At 39.6% G+C, this 24,295-nt stretch overlaps 1 protein-coding gene and 1 long non-coding RNA gene across 8 annotated transcripts in view; both read right to left on the bottom strand.

Annotated features, from left to right (window-relative positions):
- LOC124178885 (RNA-binding protein fusilli) overlaps nucleotides 1-17,634 on the bottom strand; it is a 39,623-nt gene extending 21,989 nt beyond the window's left edge. The window contains exons 1-4 of one of the 7 annotated variants that reach the window (XM_046562656.1): nucleotides 17,354-17,634; nucleotides 16,253-16,406; nucleotides 5,625-5,819; nucleotides 2,238-2,466 (exon numbers count right to left, since the gene is read on the bottom strand). In XM_046562656.1, coding sequence (XP_046418612.1) covers nucleotides 2,238-2,466; nucleotides 5,625-5,819; nucleotides 16,253-16,396 — 568 coding nt within the window. In that variant the 5' untranslated portion in view covers nucleotides 16,397-16,406; nucleotides 17,354-17,634. Of the gene's footprint in view, nucleotides 1-2,237; nucleotides 2,467-5,624; nucleotides 5,820-5,947; nucleotides 5,990-8,638; nucleotides 8,784-9,424; nucleotides 9,448-16,252 lie in introns of those variants that run through there. The other 6 variants (XM_046562659.1, XR_006869913.1, XM_046562655.1 and 3 more) reach the window with 6 other exon arrangements.
- A 2,851-nt stretch (nucleotides 17,635-20,485) lies between these two features.
- Nucleotides 20,486-23,117, bottom strand: LOC124178887. The gene is made up of 2 exons (XR_006869915.1): nucleotides 21,566-23,117; nucleotides 20,486-21,353 (listed from the first exon to the last, which is right to left on the bottom strand). It is a non-coding gene; the product is annotated as an uncharacterized LOC124178887 (long non-coding RNA).
- Between the last annotated feature and the right edge of the window lie 1,178 nt (nucleotides 23,118-24,295).

The following is a 24,295-nucleotide window of genomic DNA, read 5'->3' as shown; positions in this document are numbered from 1 at the left end:
AGAAACAAGCAAATTTATCACGCAGTTCGAAATGTTACAATGCCACTTTAGTAATTTTTACAATATGTATAAAGTATGCGGTGTTTGTGCTTGACTACGCAAAATTTCTTCTCCCACTTTTCTGGAGAATCTGATTTAGCTCCTTTTTATCAAAGACATACTAATTTGGATATTAAATTATTTTCTTACTAATCAAACTTCCAATCACGTTCAAACAATCAGGGTAAAACACGAAAAGAGCATAATACGTGGATCTCTGCGAAAGATACGTCGCACATAAATATATCCATACAAGTTATACGGTTGAGGAAATTCTAGTACCTATATATAAGTAATATTTGCAACTTACGTAAAATTCCAGATGGCAGACGAACGTTATTAAATATGGGTATGAATATAACTTGTTGTCGAATCTCGAATACAAGAATTAGACTTCCGACGTATCTTGAGGTATAATTTTCTTCCTTCCCCCCGTTTGCCGTTCTTCCGTTTTTTCTTCCTCCGTCGGCGCGCGTGCGCTTGTTTGTTATGATCGAAAAAGTAAATAAAAAAAAATAAATAAATAAAAAAAAACAAAACAAGTTCCGATCTCAGGGTACGTATCGCTGAGAGAATAAAGAAATGCCGCGGTTCTACAGATGTTGGCAATCTGGTTCCTCAACGTTCCCGTCGTCGTCGTCGTGGTAAGTACAACACGTTGAAACGAACAAGCAAGCCGTCAAGCTCGCCGCTTATGCTCGGGGCAACGGGGCACCTCGGGGACTCGGTTTGGACTCGGTCAGGGGCCGGGGGCAAAATGCGCATGCGCATCCCACCGTTAGTTACTTAAGTATAAGACGACCAACGTGACGACTAGAGCGCCGGGGGCAGCCCTGGACTAGTGTAAGATTTCACGCAGGTCTGAGGTAGGTGCATGTACTGCACAGACTGCAGCATTACCAGCTTCCCTTACTCTTTGGCTATGCAGGATATTCATCTGACACCAGAGAATTCCAGCGCGGCTGTTTGCCATTCATTCATCGGCGACTACCTGCGTGTAACTTGGCAGGGTTGAAGACGCCGAACGAACTTCATGTGTTGTATGTACACTATATGGATATGTACACTTTCTCCGTTCGACGTAGTCACGGACAAGTGACGTCATGTCGAAAATGAATTCGAATTTGACTACATCGGATTTGCTACTAATCGTTCGAGTGTACGAAGATTGGTAGTCAATGTTTTCAGCATGATATTGATAATTTTAAACTCCCCAAGAACCCTTGCGATCGTTGCAATTATACCTGACAGACAAACCGTGTTTCGTATGCATACATAATACCTCTACGAGATCAGTGGCGATTCGTTTCATTTCTTGAAATTTTAGCACAGCTATTATTATGTTCGTTTCACTGATGAACAATAATTGTGTCTGCCGAAGCGCGTTGTAATAAAATGGACGCGTTCTTAAGTCCTAGAATTAATCCAGAAATGCCGAGTTGGTTTCTATGCCACTGCAGCGAGTAATTCGAGCCTCGAAGGTATGAGTGGCAAAGAGAAAAAGAGAGGAGAGGGGCGCATGCACCGTGTACGCGATATACGACTTACTGGAAGCACATATGCGACGAACGAACGATATATTACCGTACTGTGGCAGAAAATGCATGTTTCTCGAATATTTGTACACTGAGAAGAATTTCTAGTTACGGCTATAAGTACACAGTCCTTAACTATTTTCATTTTTTAGTGAAAACGAAAAATATGGTTCTGACTATGAAAATGAAAATTTGTTTCGTAGCTGTAGCCGAAAAATCTTAAACCTTAATATTTTTTTTTTGTTGATATTATCACTTGTACCGTACATATTCTTTTGCCTGTTGACTCAATTTGATGTTGATGCAATAAAAAAGTTACCTGTCATTTTATTTGCAGGAAAAAAATGTAACAAGCTAAGCAAACAGATCGTTGTTCAATTTCGAAAAAATTTAGTATATGTATGTACATGGTTACTTGTGTACGTGATTTTCCATCAGTTGAAAAATATTCAAACGTTATACTTTGCCGATTTACAGTTTACTGTAATTTTCTGTGTGCCAACTATAACAAAATGAAATTTTTCTCATTGTGAACCAAGATAGGTCTGTATACTTCTGTAATTTAGGTTTTTCTTTATTGTCCCCTCGCTTCCAAAATTCAGATCAGGTTTGAACTTCCTGTTCATAGTTGCGCGATGCTTAGGACGAGAAACGAAAGGATACATTGTAGCATGTCCTGTATGCTGAGGGCTGCAAGGTCTTCCTGGGATGAGTAACAAGTGGCAAACTCCTTGCGCAGGTCATGGAAGACGGTGTAGTGCGGGGGAAGGTCGAGGTCCTTGTTGCAGGCTTCTGGATGAAGGCATTGCCGCAAAGGCGCCTGTCCGTCCACTACAAAGCGGGGTGAACTACCGGCCGCGACACACGTCAACGACGACCACCAGCCCTCGAACTGCACAGACGAAAGAATAAATTAGGAATCATAATTACAACCGATGATTGTTAATTATTGTTTTTTCAATTCGCAAGAAGGGTGAATGTATTACATCCTAAATTTTATCCCATTTATATCTTATAGTATATTACACTTAATTTCCTGCTCGAAACAACGGTAGCAAGTGAATGGATTAAAAAAGTGGTCCGTTAACTGTGTTTAACTTTCGGGTATCCCATACAGGTATGTAGAACCCAATCTGACGAATGTGTAATAATGATGGCTCTATAATTTATAAGATATGTGGGAGGTGTTTACTGATATGAGGCTATTAACTAACCCCTATAAGACATGTTCCTGGTTTTCATACACAACCATTTTCAATATGTATGCACCTGTAAATATGTATATAGCATTTGTCGATATACCTACGGTGTGGACCCTCCTGCACTTTGTTTGCAAACGTATAAATGCGGGGTATGTGAGTAGATCATATGTGAAAACCATTCGTTTACCGCTATAGTGCTTAAGTCAGGATAAACTTACCGCACCTTGCTACCCGCATACACCTTCGTACAGGCTTTAACAACATCGAGATGATAGTAAATACATGTAATGTTTTTAATATGTAAGTATAAAGTGAACATTTTGTGAAATAAAACTTTCGGTCCACAGAATATGAAATGATATTTTGTTATGAAAAAACTACGATAGGATGGAATTCAAAAGAATTAAACCTTACGATCACTTGAGCCATTATCGCAAGCTGTTTTTGTGGTAAACATCGTTATACGCGGTTCGTTGATTCCATTGAGATAGTTATTTCTAAACACATTATATAAGGGGTAAGCAAAAGCAAATCTCTTAATTTGAACTTGTATTATATGTAATGTAGTAAATATGTTGTTAATTTAAAAATTCCAAGACGATCATACGAGGTGATGAGGTGAGGATGCGTTGTCTCTCATTGACGGCTGACAACAAAAACACTATTCATTCGATAGTTTACAAGCTATAACGCTCGCAGGCGTTAATCTCATGTTATACAATTTTGCGAATCTATTGATCACGATTAATTCGTGCGTTGATTCTAAAACTGTATGTGAAAATCAAACAATGGTGGACGGCGACACAGTATCTGATCATTGAACCATTCCAGCATTCATAATTCAATTGAAGGTTGTGTTTCAAAGCTAAAAACTGAATCCAATTCAACAAACCTGCGAACCGATTTTTACTAGCAAATATACAATGTCGGAGAACAGCTAGTAAAAATCCCACTCATATATTTCAAAGTAAAAATTGCTTTAGTTTGAAAAATTGACAAGCATGCATTTAACGCGCGTGAAAAATGTGTTGGTAAGATTCACACTTATGGGTTTCAGACATTAATCAGAGTAGGTATAATACAACCTATACTCTACAAATAATAACCAGCTACATTACTTCTGCAAATTGCCAATTTTTAATGTAGCGGTTCTCTAATCCTTCCCAATGTGAGAACAAAAAGAGAAAATGTTAATAAAACCGCTATTGACCGGCCAATGATTCGACGTATAGATTTGGATTGAGAGTTAACTATAGTATAGGTCACAGGGCCACGTCCAATTTGACAAGTCACTCTTTCGACTTACCGCCAACGTGACGTAACATTGACAACGTTGCGCTAACTCATCCTTGGACGTACAAAAAGTAATGACCGACTGTGTTACAAATCTAATTTTGTGAAACGAAACGGTCTAACGGTCTGCCAAATAATCGTCCGTACCTGCTGTATGAGAAAATGTTACTCCTACGAACAATTGATTATACACGATTCCTGAACATTCGATCAGCCTAAACTTTTTGAAGTTACTTCGAATTTCATGGTAATCACACCTCCTGGCTAGATAGTTTGGTCGCAGCAATCTATGAGGATAACGATGCATTGCTATGGGAAAAAAAATCGTTAATTTTAAACCTTGGGATTATCTGAAATTCAGTAAGCTGTAACAAAGTCATAAAGATCGTTAATTTTTGTCGTTGAGGCGATAGGTAGAGGTATAACTGTGTGCTAAAGTTTCGCAATGCGCATACATGTAGGCTTATCTGCGGTAACGAGGTTTCGACATAACTGGAAATACATTGAATTTACAACCTGCAGGTTAGTTCTCCTAATATATGTGAAATCGACCATGAAATATGACTGGCTCCCAGAGCGATAGTTGGTGGTATATTAATCCTTTCAGTCACAGTAGGATGCTCAGCGTTCCACCTAAAAAATTTCCATGTCCTAGTCCAATCGCAGTTTATTTACAACTTCAAATGATCTTCGTTACTTCGTATGACTATTGAAGTGTTATGGGACCTATATTCTCAACCAAAGGTGAGTCTCGGTGAGAATATTGCATGTTTCGTGATGAAATAAAAATCTGAGAAAAATCAAAGATAACCAGAAGTTGATAAGGTAATTCGTTTCGAATGGTAATAATGCTAAAAAGTTGTTAATAAATTGTTTAAACTAAAATTTTTATAACAAATCTGCACTGAAATTTTGTTAATTTCATATAAAACGAACGAATTCATTGGTTTTCTAATCCACTACTATTTATGAGACTACTTGTTCCATGCCTCGAAAGCTTCTTCAGTGTATAACCATTTGCGAAAGCCAAAAATTCAGGACGTTTGATCTATTCTTCAAAAATTTTCAAATTCTTGCTAACGGGTTTTTCAAAATCACCGAAAACTGATAGGTATTCAGAAAAATCAATGAATTTGTTGCATAAATTTTTGTTTAATTTACTAACAACTTTTTGGCAATATTATTATTTAAAACGAATTATTCTATCAACTTGGATATCATAGATTTTTTTCAGATTTTTATCTCATCGCGAAGTGTTCAATATTCTCACCAAAACTCACTTTTGGTTGGGGATACACGCCCCATAATCACTTAAAATATTAACGTAACAAGTATCGGCCACGATCATCGAATCTTGACACTTTTTATCAATTTCGCGTACGCCATATTGGATCCGCCATCTTGGATTAAAAAATTATTCACAAATGCTGACTTCAGAATCGTGATCAGCGATCCCAGAAATCTCCGAGTAACAAAAATTCAGGCCAAAATATCAAGTCGAAAAATGTCCGACCGAAAGGATTAACAAGCGTGTAAGGATTTCCACGGATCATACCTGTCTGATGGCTTGGTGCAAGGGGATTCCGCGTTCTCGGAGGTTAGACTCTGTGAGGGTTGGTGCATGAGCAAGGGCCGTCTCGCTTATGACGCCGCTGCTACCGGCAACCTGCACGCCATTATCGCCCGTGACTCCAACGCCCCCGCTGTCCATCACCATGGGCCGAACGATGTACTGCTGCCTCCCCATAACCTGCAAAAAAAATGGTCAATTTATAACCTCACGCTTGTAGGGCATTATATGTCGCAGCCTTAAATGGTGTGAATTGGTGAGAAATGGCTCGGTGAATTAAATAAAGATACTTGCATCGTTGTGCTTACTATTATCATTATTTGGAATCGCATCCGTGTAACCAGAGTTGCCTGTAAACAGGCGTAAACGGTTCCGTTCGTAAAACTCGAGAGGCTCACCAGCATTGATATTACGTATTCAGGTTTTATTGTACACGCATTGTTATTCGTTTTCACACGTATAATTCCAACGTACTCTAATTTGTGGGACATTCTATACATACATATACATACATATCTCGATCATGATTCTACGGCGATGTCTCAGATTGGGTTTATAATTTTTTTTATGCAGTTGTATGACGGAAAACGCAATCGCAATTGTTTTCAGAATTTATTGACCCAGTGTATGTGAACTATACATTCAAAAACTTCGGAAAAAAGACCTCGAGTTTTTGAAATCTCGGTTAAATTCTGAAAAATCTTATAAAATATAATCAAATTTTTGACACCGATTAGAAGACGGAGATTTCATAACTTCCAAAGACAAATAAGAAGAATAAGTAAAAAAAATGTATTGTTATTCAATAGCGTTTTTGGCATAAAAATGAATATAAAACCTCATTATAATATGGGCCGAAAAAAGGTCTGTTTAGAAAGTTACAGGGAATCTTTTAATAGGTCTCAAAAATTTTGTTATATTATATGAGATTCTTCTAGATTTTTTCAGGTTTTAGAAAGTTGGTTTTTTTTTAAACTTTTTAAATTATACTTCAGAGAAACTGGATCGATAAACATTGCGATTGCGTTTTTTGTCATGTACATTCGTACAAAAAAAAAAGATATAGCTAATATGAGACATCGACGTAAAATTTTTATCGAGATGTCATGCAATGCCCCTCATGAATTTGCTACTTATGGTTGCAAGGAGTTGGGTGTAAGAAATCGTAATGTACTCTTCGCTACGTGAGTAGCTGCGCAATCTCAATTATCGACGTCATTCGAGTATTCACACCGTATTTATTTATTGGATACGCTGCATTCATATTCAGAAAAAATCATTATTTCGCAACTATAGGATAATTGTTTGGAATTGAGTAATATATACATATTTTAAGAAGTAAAGCGTACATTCAGTTTTTTTCGAAACTGAACTCGTTCAAAGTCGTTCTAAATTTTCGAAACAGTGAACTTCTTTTCTTAACTGGCATTCTGTGATTGGATTACTTTTGATCCATTTTCCACTCATCATCTGCCAATGAATCTGACGTTCGGTCGGTTGTTTAAAATAATTCTTTGTTGGATTCGAATTATCATACCTATACAATTTACAAGGTTGAAGTTGATAACGTTAAAAAGTAACGGAAAATTATGAAACAAGAAATCGTTACTTTGCAATTTTGTTCTTAGAACGAATTTGAAGAAGTTAGGTTTTCAAAGTATGAGGATGTCCTGCTCCATTACGGTTTACTAAATTTCAAACAATCCTATAAGTTACAAAAAACAATTTTTTCCATAAACCTGCATCGTTACGCTAACGTTACCAACTTCAAACTCATTATAATTTACACGAAGGACAAAAACTGGGAATTTCAGTAATACGCGTTTTATATCTCAAACCACGTTGCGTAATAGACAAACCGACCGGAAACATTATTCAAACTTTTGCATGTGTTCGTTGGTTAATTCCACACGCCATAATAATTATTTCGCACACGAAAATAACGCACGTAACCATGTGTGGTTAAGTGAACACCACTACAGGTAAAAACTTTCGACGACGCACGATGTAGTATTAAAAAAATAAGCACTCAAGGCATGATTTTCGCGATTCACAATGCAAATATAATGGCGAGTGAGCAAACAAAGAAATCAATGACTTCAGCGTGAACAGTTTTCTCAACTGGTATAGTGTCTGTACTAAGTAGATATAAATTCGTCGTCGGTATTATTATCAAGATTTTCGTTTTATCTAGTATAATTTCATCTGGCTACTTATCGTAGACTCCCTAGTGTCCATACCATAATATTCAGTTTGCTACAGGGATAAATTATAAATTATTCAATCGGACGACACTACGTTTATTAATAAAAATTACAGTCTTTTTTTTGCTAGATCCTGGATAAAGAAATTGCATATAATTATACTCTCGCTAATTCTCCGAATTCGAGAGAACCGCAGCTTAAAATTTACGCGTATTGCGTAAAAGAGAGAAGCACGGAAAAAATCAGCTAAGGAGTTTCGAAACAAAATGTGCATGCGGGGAGAATACTTGAGGTCGAAAATTTTGAGAATTCACGTATTATACGAAAACGTTGCATCTCGATGGTTTCGCAAGAGCACTCCGAATATGGCATCGAGAGATTATAATTATTATTACAGACGTAGGTAGGCCACTAAGGAATGTTAGAGAAATGAGGTTCAAGGTCATGTTTCTATCCAGCTCGATCCGCGCATTATTAAACAGTTTGTAGAGGAACAGGTGAAGCAGAACGTGCGTACGTAATTGCTAAAGTAAGAAGATATGTGCAATAGTTGAAAGGTGTAAGGGTGTAAGGATGTGCGTAGTGTCCAGTAAAAAAATTTAAAGACGTTTCCAGGACATTGAAAATAGAATATTTTCAGGATACAAGAAAAATTCAAAGACAATTTGCAGGACTTTCGAAGAACATTTCCAGATACACTGGACGCCATGGAGTAAGGGTGTGTAAGTACTGTGAAACAAGGCAGTCGTGTGAGTGTGAAAAATGATGTATGATGTTTCGCTATGCGAATTTTACCCGGACATCCCATACATATGCACTCCACGTATTCGTCAAGTACTTTTTTGCACGTTTACGTAACCAACTTGCACGGGCGCGCCTACGAGGACGGTCCATGGATACACGCACAGCTCCTAATCTCCCATGTCGTTCGTTGTGTTATAACAACTAAGGCCTTGCCGATGATCGGAAGCGGTAGTGTTTGCACGAAGCTGCTCCACGGGTGGGAAGGAGGGGGAGTACAGATTGGTAGGTCTAAAATCACACCTATTTTTGGAATTTTTTTTAAAGAAAATCAAAGTACTTGGTGCGGTTTGAGTTTGAGGGATTTACTATTTATAGTTCCAGGAAAATTTTTGAACTTTTTCACTGAAATCAATAACAAAATGGCGGCATGGCGCATATGAGTAGCGAACGACCGCGTATTCAATCCGATGGCGCAGATTCCTCGGTCAATTTTTATCCGATCGTCTTGAAATTTTGATAGAATCTTTAAAACTTGTTGAATTCCGATTCCAATATTTAACAAAAATCTCTCTCAACAATTCTTTGATCATAATCGCATATATTTGAAATAAATTTTTGTTTCAACATTTGAGCTGCGAGTTGGAACCCGAACAGGATTCGATCGCTACTTGTATGCGCCAGGCCGCCATTTTGTTATTAATTTAAATGACAAAATTCTAAAATGTTCTTTAATCGATAAATAATAGAACCCTCAAATTAAAATTACTCCAAATATTTTCATTAAAAAAAAAATCCGCAGAATAGGTATAATTTTAAACCGTAAAAACAGTCACGCACCAACATTTTGCCACTACAGGTTCGCCGGTTTGTTATCTACTGTAGGTACAGCAGCTAGCACAGTATTAGCAACGTTGGCACTCATCTTAAACATTTGCCTTGACGTCTCATCGTTCGATCAGACGAGATCTCGTCGATGGAAATTTGTCTGAGATTTGAAAGAACCGGAATGACGAAAATTCGCATAGTTTTGAAATATCTATATACGTGTACGCTCCGAGATAGGTGGACAAATATGGAAGTAAGTCTACGTCGATTGAGACGAGCATCTGAACGTATGCATACGAAGCTGCACTTCAGCGTGGAAACTCTTCCCCAATACACATTCATTAGAAAACAAGTCCAAATTAGCATGTTGCCATGCAAAGGTCAGAGATCCAAAGTCGTTCCAAAAGTCCGACGTCCAAGGTCCAAGGTACGACTAGTGTAAAGAATAATGGTATTACGGAGGTATTCGCTGCAGAATTAGACGCACGAACACAGACGACATGACGTCTTTGCGGCAAAGTCCATCGTCATGAAATTACGTACATCAAAGACAATCGTTTTAGTATTGATGAATGCAGAGATACGTTAGTTTGCTCGGAGGACAAGACACGGCGTGTGATTGAAGGGGACTCAAACCAAAGTGTGAACCTCGAGGATCTTTTAAACTTACATTTATCATGTATAATACCGGAAAATCTGCACCCGCGTACTTTAATCGCCATTTTCAAGCGCTGTACTGTATGCCTGTAATAAATAGCATCGAATATGCAAGTTAAGCGTGAATAAACGGTGTCTAACATTTATTCATCAGCGATATCCTGCCTAATTCAAAATATTGAAATCTGATTGAATTCAAAGTCGATTGGTCTCATATTCAGATTAAAAGGATGCTACAGTCAGTTCTTACCGAGACTGTATTAAAAAAACAGAACAGCCAAATTTGGAACGCAATTTTAAACAAAAAATATTGCTGTATATTTTTTGCATAAAACCAAAATGCAGTGGTATGATATTGTTCGAAATTGAATTTAGAATACGGCTGTCATGCCCTTTTTGCGTTACGATGCAAAACCTCTGATTGTAGCCAAAATATAGAGAATATATTTCAAAACACAGTCGGTCAGTACTGACTATAGCATCCCCTGAATTACATCAATGGAGTTGGTAAAAAGACGTTCAGCATCTACTTTATCTTATCTGTGCTTGTTGTGGAGTTTTAATTATTGACTCAGGAAATTCAACTAACAATGAAATGTTTGATTATCGTATCAACGCTGTTTCCATAATCGGAGAAATCAAACTCCGAACCTTATTTCAAACTGTTCTGAGACTGTCAAAATCTGGAATATTAATACGTAATGTTCCGTACACTAAATCCAGTAACCTCTGAATTTTTAAAGAATCGCATGTACAGTGTGAAAATTATTTTCAAAATTTTGTTTACTACCCTCCCTATATCCTGCAGCTACACATTCAAATATATGCACATCACTGGCATATAGGCGGGGGAGAGGGTTTAAAATTTACTAGTTTGACATCTTCGAAGATACGATATGACGTATCGATGTGTCATTAGTCACGAAAAGCTGCAGATGTTCACGGTACGGCTTTACACTAATTTACAATGAACCCCTCCTTGCGTATATCGATACGTTTTGTTGTAATTTCACGTGCTGCTCTAACGTTTCGCATTGTTATAATTTTCTCGAGTTTCCAATGACACGACGATCAAAGCATAATATACAAGACAGTGTCAACATAATGCGTCAGAATTTTCAGATTATCATAAAGGTCGCAGGTGTCACGGCTGTCCGCACAATTGCTCACATCGACAAACGCGATGTATTCCTGTCTTTTTACTTATACCTTTGCCTCTCTGCTGTTATATCATTCTCAGGTTGCAATGTGTAATTAAGAAGTGGTAAGTTCACTTGAGAATTGTCGAACCAGGCGCAATGGAGTGGATTGGAAGATCGTCGATCGCTATAATCAATACACGGAACTTTTATTCACGATCATTGGTCCAAAAGTGTGACAGATTTTTTATACAGTAGACTTGATTTTGACTTCCAGACCTGAAAATGAACAGCCAAAAAACTCGACGCAACAATATCAAACCCAGGGGATACATTATTCGTCACCTCTTTTTCCCATGAACCAAAAACCCTGCATATTAACACCGAGATAATAATCACCCAAGAAACATCCTACAAACGGTTGTAAAAAAAAAAAATAAAAAATCATACGGTGTGTACCGAGCTTAAGGTTATTCTGTCTTATTATTTCAAGTTACATAAGTGGCGGCAGAACGAGACGGAGCGACGAAAGACGCACTTCATTTCTTGCCTTTGGATTCGGTGTGGGTTATTACCCGGTGATTACGGAGCGTCTTTCACTTGCTTGTCATATCAACCGAAAAATCAAAACGTAGATACGTCACACGAAAATATTAAATTGAAATCCATCACCTTTGTTCCAAAAGTTGAACGAGGCTGAAGCCGGCAGTCCAAATTAGCAGCAAAACGTTCCAACGTTCATTTCAATAAGTTAGTGAAGTCCGGCAATAAAAATTTTCTTAAATACTTTGAACACCCAATAAAACCGAGCTAAATTTTTTCAATTCCAAAAAGTTTAACTTGTCCGGCTGCTAAATTTGGCCCCCGGCTTCAGCTTCATAAAAGTTGGCCATAACAGTTATCGCGTTCTCGTTTAGAATCATAAGGTGAAAAAAAGATCAATGGTATACAACGAGGTCTAAATTTAAGTCAGGTTTCTCCTGCAGTCTACGACAAGGTTGAATGTGAACCTCTCTCCACCCCGTCTTTCCTCAAGAGTTACGGGTCAAGACGGGCAGTACAACTTCCGTCTCCCACTCTAATTCCTTCTCCATCGCCGCCGCCTCCCGTCGTTTGTCCTCCTCATCGCTTGTCTGCCACGCTGATTTGCCAGTCCAGGAACGTCGAAAAGCTCGATCCGTGGAAGCTGACTTGACTATTGGTTAAAATATGCTAAAGTGATGGTCCGACGTCGCGTGCGTTTCATCGTCGTTTCCCAAGGGCTTTTCATTTTCAGCCTTGCCTAAGAATTTTCGGCTACTCGAACGAAGTTGGTCGATACTGTAAATTGTCGAAATGCCCAAACGCGGTTTCAATTGCTGTGGAAAATATGACGTCGCAACCAAAAAGAGATTCGTGTCGTTGGAACTGAACGTCAACTTGAATTAACGAAAAAATCTATCGCAGTTTGTTTTTGGGTATTATCAAAAGATGAAGCCACGATAATGGTCGTTTTCTGTGACGTCATACGAGATACGTACGTATACTACACCCGCAGGGGTAGTAAAATTTCGACATTTTGATGATTTGAAATGTAGAAATAGTAGAAAGCTTGCTTTGGTATCCTAATCATGTGGTAATAATGCTGAAAAATATTGCATAATACTATAACATGCATTTCGTTTCAACGGGAAAATGTCTATACATATTGTAAATCAAGCCTCAAGAGTGTCGTTTATAAATCACCCCATATTCGTAAGCAGTTTAATAACAAAAGATTAAATAAGCGTGAAAATAAATTAGGTCAATGACCGTATCTTTTTTCTTTTTCTTTTTTTTTTGTCCGTTTTTTTTTTCATCGAAGTTGAAATACCAGCAAGCTTTCTATACCGTCCTAGTTTCACCTGGCCAAATGGAGCCTACCTAAACTGAACGGAATGGAATGACATGGAGCCGTGCCAAAGCTGCAGCGATCCGTGTTGTTGTAGAAGCCAAGCCGCATAATATTCATCACTTGGTTGTACGTTGTTCCGGTTTATTCAACTATTTCATTGCCAATGACTTTCATCGATTATTTATGTTTAAATTTTAGCTGTCCGTCGGAATCTGTATTCACGAAAATATTGTACCAATCATCATGAAATGTTCAGTCTTTCCATAAGGTGATGACGGAGCCTCCCTCTCTCACATTTTCAATATCCAAAATATAGTTAGTATAGATTACAAGCCGTGCGATACATAAGTATCGTACGATGCTTAGCTGCGGGTACAGTACCTGATAAGTAAGTATTATACATAACTGTGTTTACCAAGTATACCTATCGAGGATCACCTATTTATATATTTATGTTATGTAGTTGTCGGGCGGCGGTAACCTATGTCGAACACATTATGTAACTCCTCGTATCTCTACATTCGACTCATTGGTTCGTTACTACAAGCATAATCGCGTGTAAAGGGCATTCGACGCCCGGTAAACCTCGAATTTCCTCTCACCGTCTTCGAGTCTTTTTACTCTGTTAAAATCAATTTACCATTACGTAAAACATCTCCTATATGTGTATAAAAATGAGGGATCGAGTGAAGATTTTTCGATCTTTTCAAAGCATCGTTGATTATATAGTTGCATGAATCAGGGGGATTTTAAAGGCCGCGCTGCGTGTGTAAGATTATAGTTAAAAACCCTGTTTCTCTTGGTATGATCTTTATTAATTTCTATAATCGACATGTTTACCGGATTGCATGATACTCCTAAGAAAATGCACGTTAATTCGGGTTGCTCTAGACGTAGCGATAGCTCTTTAAAATTTTTTCAACCTGACAAGCAATCGGAATACTTTACAACATACCACTTTCGGGGAGGGGGGAAAGAGGGAAGGGAAATCGAGAATCGGAGATTATGAAAAGTCGTTTTCAACTCGTGGAACATCCCATACGTATAACATATAGACACATGCTGGCGACTTTGTACCTATACCCACCTCTTCTAGACTTATCCACGTAACATAAGTAAGCCTACGGATAGGCACAATATATAAGAAGAACCCTCACATTAATGATCCCGCCGTGATAAGTGATAACGCAACAACGCAACTGATAAGTGAGAGTTGAAATCCTTCACGTCTTACTAAATCGTCAAGCCTACATGCATATACCGTGTATCTATGCGGTCAGGTGTGATCCGATTTTCATCAGTGATTACCCGCAATGTTTGTATTAAGAAAATACGCTTACAGTGGTTATAGAAAAGCGGAGACCATATATGTGTATATGTGCACACTGTATTAGTTCAGAAATTTGATAAAAATATTATCGCATTCAAACCGGTTTCCCTGATTAGGCATCCTTAGCAGCTAGCTGTCGCCCAGTACATCTGATACGCAAAAACCTGTTATTCTGTTACAAAGAAAATTACTGCGACAACGTTGTCCGAAGTTTGATTATAATAAGCCCCTGTAATAATTAAAATGCGTGTGTATCTCCCTCCGCATACCGTGGATATTAGATTGCGTGTAGGTATATGTACAGGTAACGTTGATCCGAGTCGATTTTCAGCTTTTACCATTAGCATTGAAAGATGAAAATATTATTCACCGTAGAACCGAAACGAACCGACTGCTCGGGGCGAACATTACCAGGCATTAATTTAAAGACACTCGCCGTTGATTATGCTATTAAAAATTCTCTCCGATGTTTCTTCAGCTATTTCAGTGTCCCGGACAAAATGTGCAGTAGAGACAATAATATAATTTCATACGTCGTGAGTGTATGCTACACAAAAATGAGTTATTTTATCATTGGTTTATCACACATTCGCATCAAGCATGTTATATAGATCAAATGGTTAGACGATTACCGTACGTATTTATATATCACAATAATTTTTCCGCCGGTAATGATTCCTCGAGAGCAGTTAAAGGCTTAATGCATCGCGAGATAACGAGAACGACGATAATGTGCAGAACTTAAGGGGGTGCCTTAGTCGATTTCTACGTTGACGTACATCAAAATCCATCTGTCTCAAAATCGAAAAAGGGCTCAACAGCCCCATTCTATACGCGATTTCGAACAAAAACAATCCAATCAATTTTCATTTAACGCAGAAATAAAGAAATGACACGAATTCTACGAATCCTGGAATCCCGTTAAGCCCTTTTTTCGTGTGTGAGACGCGTGGACTTCGATATTTGGAGATACATACGTCAACGTAGAAAACAACCAGAGCACCCCCTTAATTCACTAATCGCAAGCTACGAGAAGACGTTGGTAGTGAGTATACAGGCATGATTACAATCTTACATGATGAAAAAATACTGCAAATCGATAAGATTCGAAATCAACGATCGATGTCGCATCGTTGCAAAGCGAGACTGCCATGCGGTTAATTCAGGTAGATTATGGAACAGAGGGTACGAATTACACGGTAGAGAAAATTATAAAGTAAGGTGATTCAGGAAGATAAAATGGCACACAGCACCAAGAAGGTAAACCGTGGACACAGTGACTTCCCCAGCTGTGAAAATTTAGTGTACCGTGCGTAATAAATCAACGTCAAACAAATACCCAGATTTTTACTGCCTTATATCCGAAGTTTGTTAAAAGTCTGCGCCAGTCGAATTCAACGACGTGAAAAGCGCATTAGCGTGCCATTGCGAATTCTCCCGTATTTAAAATGCTTGCACACGCGAATTGAATATGCAAAGACGGGTGGGATTTTTCGATGAGTTGGAAGGAGCTAGAAGCTCGTCGTGTTTTTCGCAGAAAGTCGCGTCGCGTCGGCTGGCACGTTAATTTTACGCTTTCAGGGTTCGAGGCGCCGATCGAAACTTGAACGATTTTTGGCGTTTTTCTACAAAGAGAAAGGTAATGCAGTTATAACGCGAGGACACGATTCTTTGCATCGTTGACATTTCCACCGGTATGTCCATGTTCGCCGTTCTTACTTTGCGTGCGTACGAGTATAATTAATATGCACAGTGAACAGGTCGATACATAACACAACATTATATTACCCTACCGTAGCGTACATCAGAAGTTACATAACGCACGGATGCCGGGGTTATACCTTGTTTTGGAGAGCGTCGATAAGGACGTAAACGAGGAGCGTGATTTCCTCCTCGTCGGATCCGAGCGCGTTTCCTTGTTGTCCGGCAGTGGCCACGTAAAGGGCGACCAGGTGCGTCGGCCCTCTTCCGGCCATCATCTGCATTTCCGGTCGTCTATATCAGAATCAGCCCGTAACCACGGTGAAAGAACAACACTAGCACCACCCTCACCAATTTTAAAATACAGGATTAGGAGTGTGACAAGTGGTGGGAAGTTGTCGGCAAATGCATATGTGTTTGGTATTTGACAAGAGAATGCGGGCCGAGGGTGGAGGAAGAGAGGAAGGAAGAGAAAGAGAGAGCCAATCTTATAACGGAATCCTGATCCAACGGGCTGCACTTTCAACACTGAATAATTCACAATATACGGCAAGACGGCGTCATAATATCACGTCGTAATCGAAGTCGGTCTCCGATTTAAGGTTATGTACGAAGATATACCTGCCTCGCGCACTGTGTAAAGGCAGACCAGGTGTCGAGTACTTCAATTCGGTGGTTGTTAGGTTATACGCAACACTTCCCAACAACGCTGTTTTCTTCTTCTCACCTGTGGTTATTACAGTTTCACAATATCAATTTATTCCCACACGCGTACCGCGAGTATCGCTCGAGCTTGATCGGTCGATTTATATCCCTGATTCGTTAGTATCACGATTATTGAACACCGTTCGAAATCACCGGACCCGTGAACGGCGGAACCGTTCGTCCGTAATTCTTCTCTACCTTTATATCAGACGGTTATAGCGTATCGTTATAAACATGTACGAAGTAATTTCATAACGTAAAATACCCGTAAACAGCAGCAAAGGGACACCACTGCACCGATGTAATCGTTTCACTGTTCACTCTTGGTTGAATTATAGGTATTCCAACTCGGTTCGCGTACCGATTGAAAAAAGATTTCGGATATCGGTAAAATCGTGTCCCACACGCGGTCGTAGGTACATTAATAAAATACAATTCCAACACAGGTAGTAGTACGTTTCTCTCTCTTTATACATATATACATATATATATATGCGTCTCTGTATATACACACATATATATATAATACCGCGTACCTGCGCAGGTACGCTTTACGCGTACAACAATATCTTGTTCTTCGAAGGATGTACTTATTCGTACGGCGTTCGTCGGTTGCGCGCGGCGACGCGATTTCGGCTCGAGCTGCTGCCGCTGTCCCGCAGTGAAAATGCCAGGCAGGTAAGCGAAGGGAAAGGAAAGGTGGCCGCCTCTGCCTGCCCGCCTGCCCGCCTGCCTGACTGGCCCGGCCTGCTTGCCTGCTGGCGAACCTCGCTTTATTATCCAGGTGCGCAGATATTCAACTCCGTGCGCCGATGGCTAATGACGAGCAAGAAGGGTATACCTACCTACCTATACCCACCTTTACTTCTCGCGTAATCACGTGTCCTACGGAGAGTTTCGGCGACGGAGCTCTTCTCGCTTAGTCTCGTTTTAACCTCCTCCTCCTTTGCCCCTCACCTACCTTTGCAGTCACCGTTTCTACGAACAACGCATATATCCCCATCCGCATCTTTTGTACCGCCTGCGTATTTATCACCAGCTTTTCGCAAAATCTATCGAGATGTGTACGAGTCGACGAGCACTGTGACATCGCAGCAATTACGGTACGGACTCGGCGTAAATCGAGCTTTATTGTTAGATCTTTGTTTCTCTTTGTAGGCCGATTCTCTCGCCATAATGGCGGACTCACCGCGTGCTGTTTTAATCGGCTTTAATCCTTCACTCGATTCGCCTCTGTGATTGTTATGTGCTTTTTTTTATCGAAATCTCGAATTACTGTAAATTGATCATTTATATCCTGTGCCTAAATTTATTCAATTTTACACCTATCTTTTCGCAACCGTAGGATGCACAATTTGTGTATATTTAGGTACGTTGGAAATTTCCAAATCGGTGCTTGTGGTTATACCCACACATATACCTCACCTTGTACGATGTTAACGATTATTGATTAGGATATAAACAGTACAGCACTACAGGTAACGAATAATTAAAAGCGACGATCGGTTCACGGAAATTTTGAATCTGCCGGATCCAGGATTATAAACAAATTTTCCCGGTCCCTTCGGTTTCTTCACTACGTTTCAGCCGATAGACCTGCAATAATTAATAAGCATGCATGCGTATAAGTCATCGGCTCGACATATAGGACTTGCCGGCTTCGACCCGTTTCACCGGAATACGCCAATGGATATAAATTGCGGAATTCACGTAGGTGACGAGCTCTGATTACACCTGTTGCTAGTGATGTGATGACAATGATTCGGCACGTCCGGCGTATTTTTTACGGTTCGACGCAAGGCTGAAAGCCTAATGAGGTTTGAATATCAGTTCTCCGTTCCTCTCTTCGCGACGAAATTGTTCCATATACATATACATATCTAACAATTTTCCCCAGTGCACTAAAATTGAAAACAACACCGATGGCCATACATATATATATATATATATATACAGGTATATATTATAACGGTACCGTCTGGCATATCGCTCCAAGTCGTACAAACTCTAGACTTATTGTTGAAAGTTCTCATCGCCGGAGGAGCAATGGACGCTTATACGATGAATCCGATTGGCGGATCACCTGTTGGCTGCTCGTTAGCGATTGGCTGCTGCCACGGAGCCGTAACGGTGGTTAAAGCGAGACAGGTGCCTCGACAATCGGCGTGAGACCGACAAGGAAAGAAACAGCTGGTTGTGGTGGGGCATTTAAGCTTAACACAAGCTCATCGTCAGCATACGAGCGCCGCAACGCGCGCATTCGTTACGTTACGTGTAGATACGTATGTAGGGGCCTACATACTGTTGTCCCGTATCAGAGTTTAATCGCCGCTCTTTGCCCCCTTATGCCTCTCCTTCGATGCAACGATTTTAGAACGTCTGAGAATCGACCGAGCTTCGCTTTACGTTTTGTCTTCCGACGGTCATCCACGTGTCGTTTTTATTCCTATATTTCTGAAAACCAGGTACCCAGATTCGACAGTTGTTTACCTTTTGTATAATACGGAACGTCGGACAAACACGCTCAAACAAGGTACAATACGTTCACATTCTGATATTAGTAGAAACTGCAATGTAATGATGACGTAGTATTGATGTGTTCAGTATAACACGGGAACTTAATGCTCGTTCCTTTTCAAAAAATAACGGCAACAAAAAACGCATTTGAATTAGACGGATGCAATTTCCATGCTATTCGTATATTTGTAGACATGCCATACCGGTAAATTTTTAATATAAACTTCTTATTCACCAACCTTGTGACAATGAAATATACAATACTTATATGCACCTGTTCAAGTTGACGTGTGCGAAGCGGTGTAATGATTGATGTTTGCGTTAGTGCATCTGTATATGCTTGATATCATTTATCATGGTATCATCATACATCCATGGGAGTGATGTTCTAGAAATAATTGGAAATACAGTTTCAAGCTGACGAAAACCAAACTGTCCTTGTAAAGTGTTTTCAAGTAAGGCCACGTGTTATAATTCGAAAGCCTGACGCTCCACAATTAATTGCAGGTAGTGATGTGGCATAGATGTTACAGTATACATTGTATAATTTACACAATTGCCATACGACACGTGTACTCCTAGCATATGTAATTTAGTAATTACGAAGTACGTAGCTGACATGCAGAGCATCCTAAGGTTCCATAATGACAACCTATTCAAAGGAAGAGGAATTCCTACGCGGAACTAGAAGAAGTTTGATGGTCCCGACGTTCGTTCGTACCCCTCGCTACGAACCGACGGAAGGATATCATACATTCTTCTGCAGCGTCAAGGATAACTGTGCTGTTAATGCCCATGCCTTAGCGATACGATTTGCAGCGCGAAGCACCTGTTGCTTACATGCATAAACGTATGAACAATACGTCTACATGGAATGGAAGAGAGTAAACGCTCTGCAATGGGTACACAGAATTAGCAGAATAACTGAAGTGTCAGGGCCAATTTCACTGTCTCGCATCGCGGGCGTCTTGGTGAAAAGCGCGTCGTGCGTACTCGAAGTAGCAATTTATAGGGAACAGGTGAACCTGTCATCTTGCCTGTACATATAAGCCGTACAAGTTACAATATTCTATATAATTGATGAGGTTAGTAACGTTACTGTAACGATGTATATTTAGGAAAAATCATTATTTCACTTTAGTAAACCATGATAACCAAGACATACTTTTATTTTGAAAAACCAGCTCCTTAAAAATCCATTCTAAAATTGCGCTGTAACAATTTTTCCCCGACATTTCGTTAGGTTAATGTTACCAACGTTCAGCCTCATTATAATTTATGATCCACTTCCATCTGATTTATTGATGCCGATGTAAAGGCTGGGGCAAGATTTTCAGCAGAGAACCTCATTCACGACAAAATTCTGGACGTGGACAGCACGTGACAATCTAGGATTAATATTTCGAACTTCCCGAAGTCGAGTTTATTTTTTCAATGTCCCTCATGAAGCGAGAATTGGAAAAATGAGAGGAATTTTTCTTCGATCAACATATCAACTGTATAATCGGATCGTGAGGCCAATGAACAACAATTTGCAAATAGTGGATGATGCGGTACCTACCTGTACGTATGGATAGAGACAGTATACACGTACACTCACCTACATCCAGACTCGGTTGGCCGGTGACCAGGTTGGACCAAGCACCGCGAAGGTTACGTAACTCTATCTACGCAGGAGAGCTGAAGTGGGAGTACCCGTAAGAACAGCCGCCGGCCACTGGCCACTGTGTCCGAAGGGTCGGCGGGGTACCGGGAGAACGAGATCCAACGGCGCTATGGCCACGCCGTTCCAAGTTTCTCTTTTTGTTTTGACCGTCATGGCTGACCAAGTATACCTGCAGGACACTCGAAGCCCGCCGGGCAATCTTGGCCTGATCCAATCCTGATTGAATCCGCAAGTGCAGAGCCGAATGGTAAATCGACGTAATTGGGACGGGTTATATAAACTTTTTTGAATTGGCTTATGCGCAGTAGTCTCGTAAGCCAGGATGTCTGCGGAACCTTGAAGACCTGGAGAACCTGGAATAAGCCTTCAATTTTTTTAAAGCCTTGGAAACCTGGAATTTCAATCCTGACCTTGAATCTTTTTCGTTTTGTTATTTTTTAATACAATTTGGCTTGTCAAATCGATTACAGATCTGTAAATACGTGAAAAACAAGTAGAGAAGAAGGAGGAAAACAACGAGAAAACTATGCATTTTACGGTAAATAAGTTTCTGACTCTATCTTACCCCCTGTACAATATTTTTCTGTTTTACATGTAAGACATCCGTCTTAGATATAACGTCCAATGATGTTCTCAAATATATATGCATGCACTGGAAAGTGATAAAGATTGAGTACCAAAAGAACCTGGAGTGTCTGTGTAGAAGGTTAGTAGGTATGGTAATGCTGGTTCATGGGTTACGTAAGAGTGCAGACCGTACATCCGTTCGCACGGCTTTTCGTTGCGTTATTCTGTTTATTTGACTCAGGGATTTTAATTCTTTATAACATGTTGCGAACAGTCCTTGCACCTGAAGCACTATTAAAAGGCTTCTTCAACCCGTTGTATGCAGCAAAATGTTCATGACTAATCCCGGAGTGGTCAAAGCCTCTCAAGTAATAATAAAACTCTGGGGTGTGCAACCAAGCGCAACGAAGCAAGTATGGATACCGATTTACGATTTATAAGAAAGTTTCAGGCATCTTGATCGTCAATGCTTCGGTGAAACGTAGGTTCTGTTTATAACATCGACATTTTTGAGAAATATCAACAATGCAAAATACCCTCTGCATAGGGATGAACGATAAATAGTTTGCATTATCATCAATTCCATGGAAATATTTATTTGTATCTTCACTGCGTAAACTATAAGTTAGGTTTAATTGATGTTCCTTTGAGTTTTGAAAAGCGCTTCCATATCGTAAAAGAATATGCATTATGGTAGTTTGTGTATGGTACGGTTACCCAGAGGTAGAAAAACGATAATTTTCCTGTCATCTCATGCATCACGATGTTGGCTCGTTAATATTAATCATACATACACACATGCGTATACAAATTGCATACGATCAGCGAATTTTTATTCGGGTTTTTCATGAATTTTTTTTCAATCCATCATTAATGCAAACTTCATTGCAAAGTAGGTAGGTATAAGGATGAAATTAATGCGCACAATCATGCACATAGCGTGTGATTGGATATATCTGTGATATACGCAAGTATATAACTTCGTATAATATATACGGCACGATCAACGTACGTATAGTTATATCTCTACACTTATGAAATATCATTTACATTTTTTGTCCCCGTTTTTTTGGCTCACCTTTTTACCTTCTACGTCAACAACGTACGGACCGAGATTTATTCTTGTTTTTCGTAATTCTTTACCCTTACCTTACGACTACGTACACGCGTGTATGCATAATGTATTTCTAGTTATACTAGGTACACTCTATCGATCCAGATATTAATTTAGATAGCACATTCGATGTGCGAGCTCGTCTCATACTCAAATATAGAACTTGAATTCGAATGAGAGAAATATTACAACGACTAAGGCGGACCTGTGTGTCTAACAATAAATGCACCATAGCATATTATGTCAGGCTCCCAATAACATTGCATTATACGGACATTACACATCGTGGAATATTTAAAAATGTTTACATACTGATTGATTTCATTAGATATAGATAAAAAGGTTTATTTCTTGAAAACAAAATACGAAAAATATGTTGAACGCCCTGCGAGAGTAAAACACCTATTCGATGGAATCGAAATATGTTAAATGCCGAGTATACGGCATATAGACATTACGATTGCACGTACGAGTGACTCATAAATGCACACAGGCATTGAGAGTTCACGGTTCGTGCGGTAATTTTCGAGAGATGGCTCGATAACCTTTTCAGGACAACGTCCACCTTGCAAAGAAAGGGCTGTAGCGGAAAAGCAAGTATATACGTATATCCACTGGTCGAAACTCTATAACGCAACACTTCGGAATCCACCTCACACACTTTAGTCTCTCTCTTTCAGTTTACCCCGCTCCCTACAATCGCTCTCTTTCCTCTCTCTCTGCACACCGTTGTCCCCTCGCTCTCTTCCTCACTCTCTCTCTTTCTCTCCTCTTCGCCGCTCCTTTTCTCTTCCTCCATCCACCTCTCAATGTCTCTCCGTACACTCTGATCGACGGCAACCGCTGACTTGCGTAACCGTACGATTACCTACCAGTGTACCGACGACCGTACGTAACTTCAAACCGGATATTCGAGTCTTATGGCCGAGAAGAAGCCGGATTCGCGACGGCGCAAAGCAGAGAAGGTGGCAGCGAGTCCAAACCATGCAGGCTCATCCTGCGCTGCAGCCTCTGCCGACGGATAAGAAACAACCTTATTTCTCTATTCCTCGTGGCTGTAATTATATGTCTTCGAATTATGAGATTTGGAAATAAAGATCTAACAGAGATGATGTACGGATGATAGAATCGACGTCCTACTATTCAAGATTTAATTTGCATCTCATACCTTATACATATTTTAACTATTCCGTTGAGATACCTTAAAAACAAAGGAAGTTCTCATTTCCTTTATAGTTCTGAAAAAAATGATCCCAAAAACAATTCCGATGATTATTAATGTACCTCTTTTCCACGGTGGGCGTTCCAACTCGTCGTTAGTTGTCCTGAGCTGTGCCTGAAGTGACACAGCAATTGCACAACCAGTTCAAGGAGACCTTGGAATCTCCCTATCAAAGTTGATCATTGATTATATTGCAGTGTGTTTAATACTGTAATCATATCTACATCTATTGTTCATGGTCGTCTTTCGGAATTGTAGCACCTTTTACAACCAATATACTTGTCGTTCGAATTACCTGGCAAATTTTTGTCCCCATGCAATAAAATGTTTATTATCGTACATGCTTTTCTGCATGATGATGTAACTTACATTACGAACTTGGGTAATAAAAT

The sequence above is a fragment of the Neodiprion fabricii genome, chromosome 3 (assembly GCF_021155785.1).
Source record: "Neodiprion fabricii isolate iyNeoFabr1 chromosome 3, iyNeoFabr1.1, whole genome shotgun sequence".
NCBI classification, from domain to species: domain Eukaryota; kingdom Metazoa; phylum Arthropoda; class Insecta; order Hymenoptera; family Diprionidae; genus Neodiprion; species Neodiprion fabricii.
Note: the sequence above shows the minus strand (reverse complement) of the source record. Positions and strands in the feature narration are given on the sequence as shown.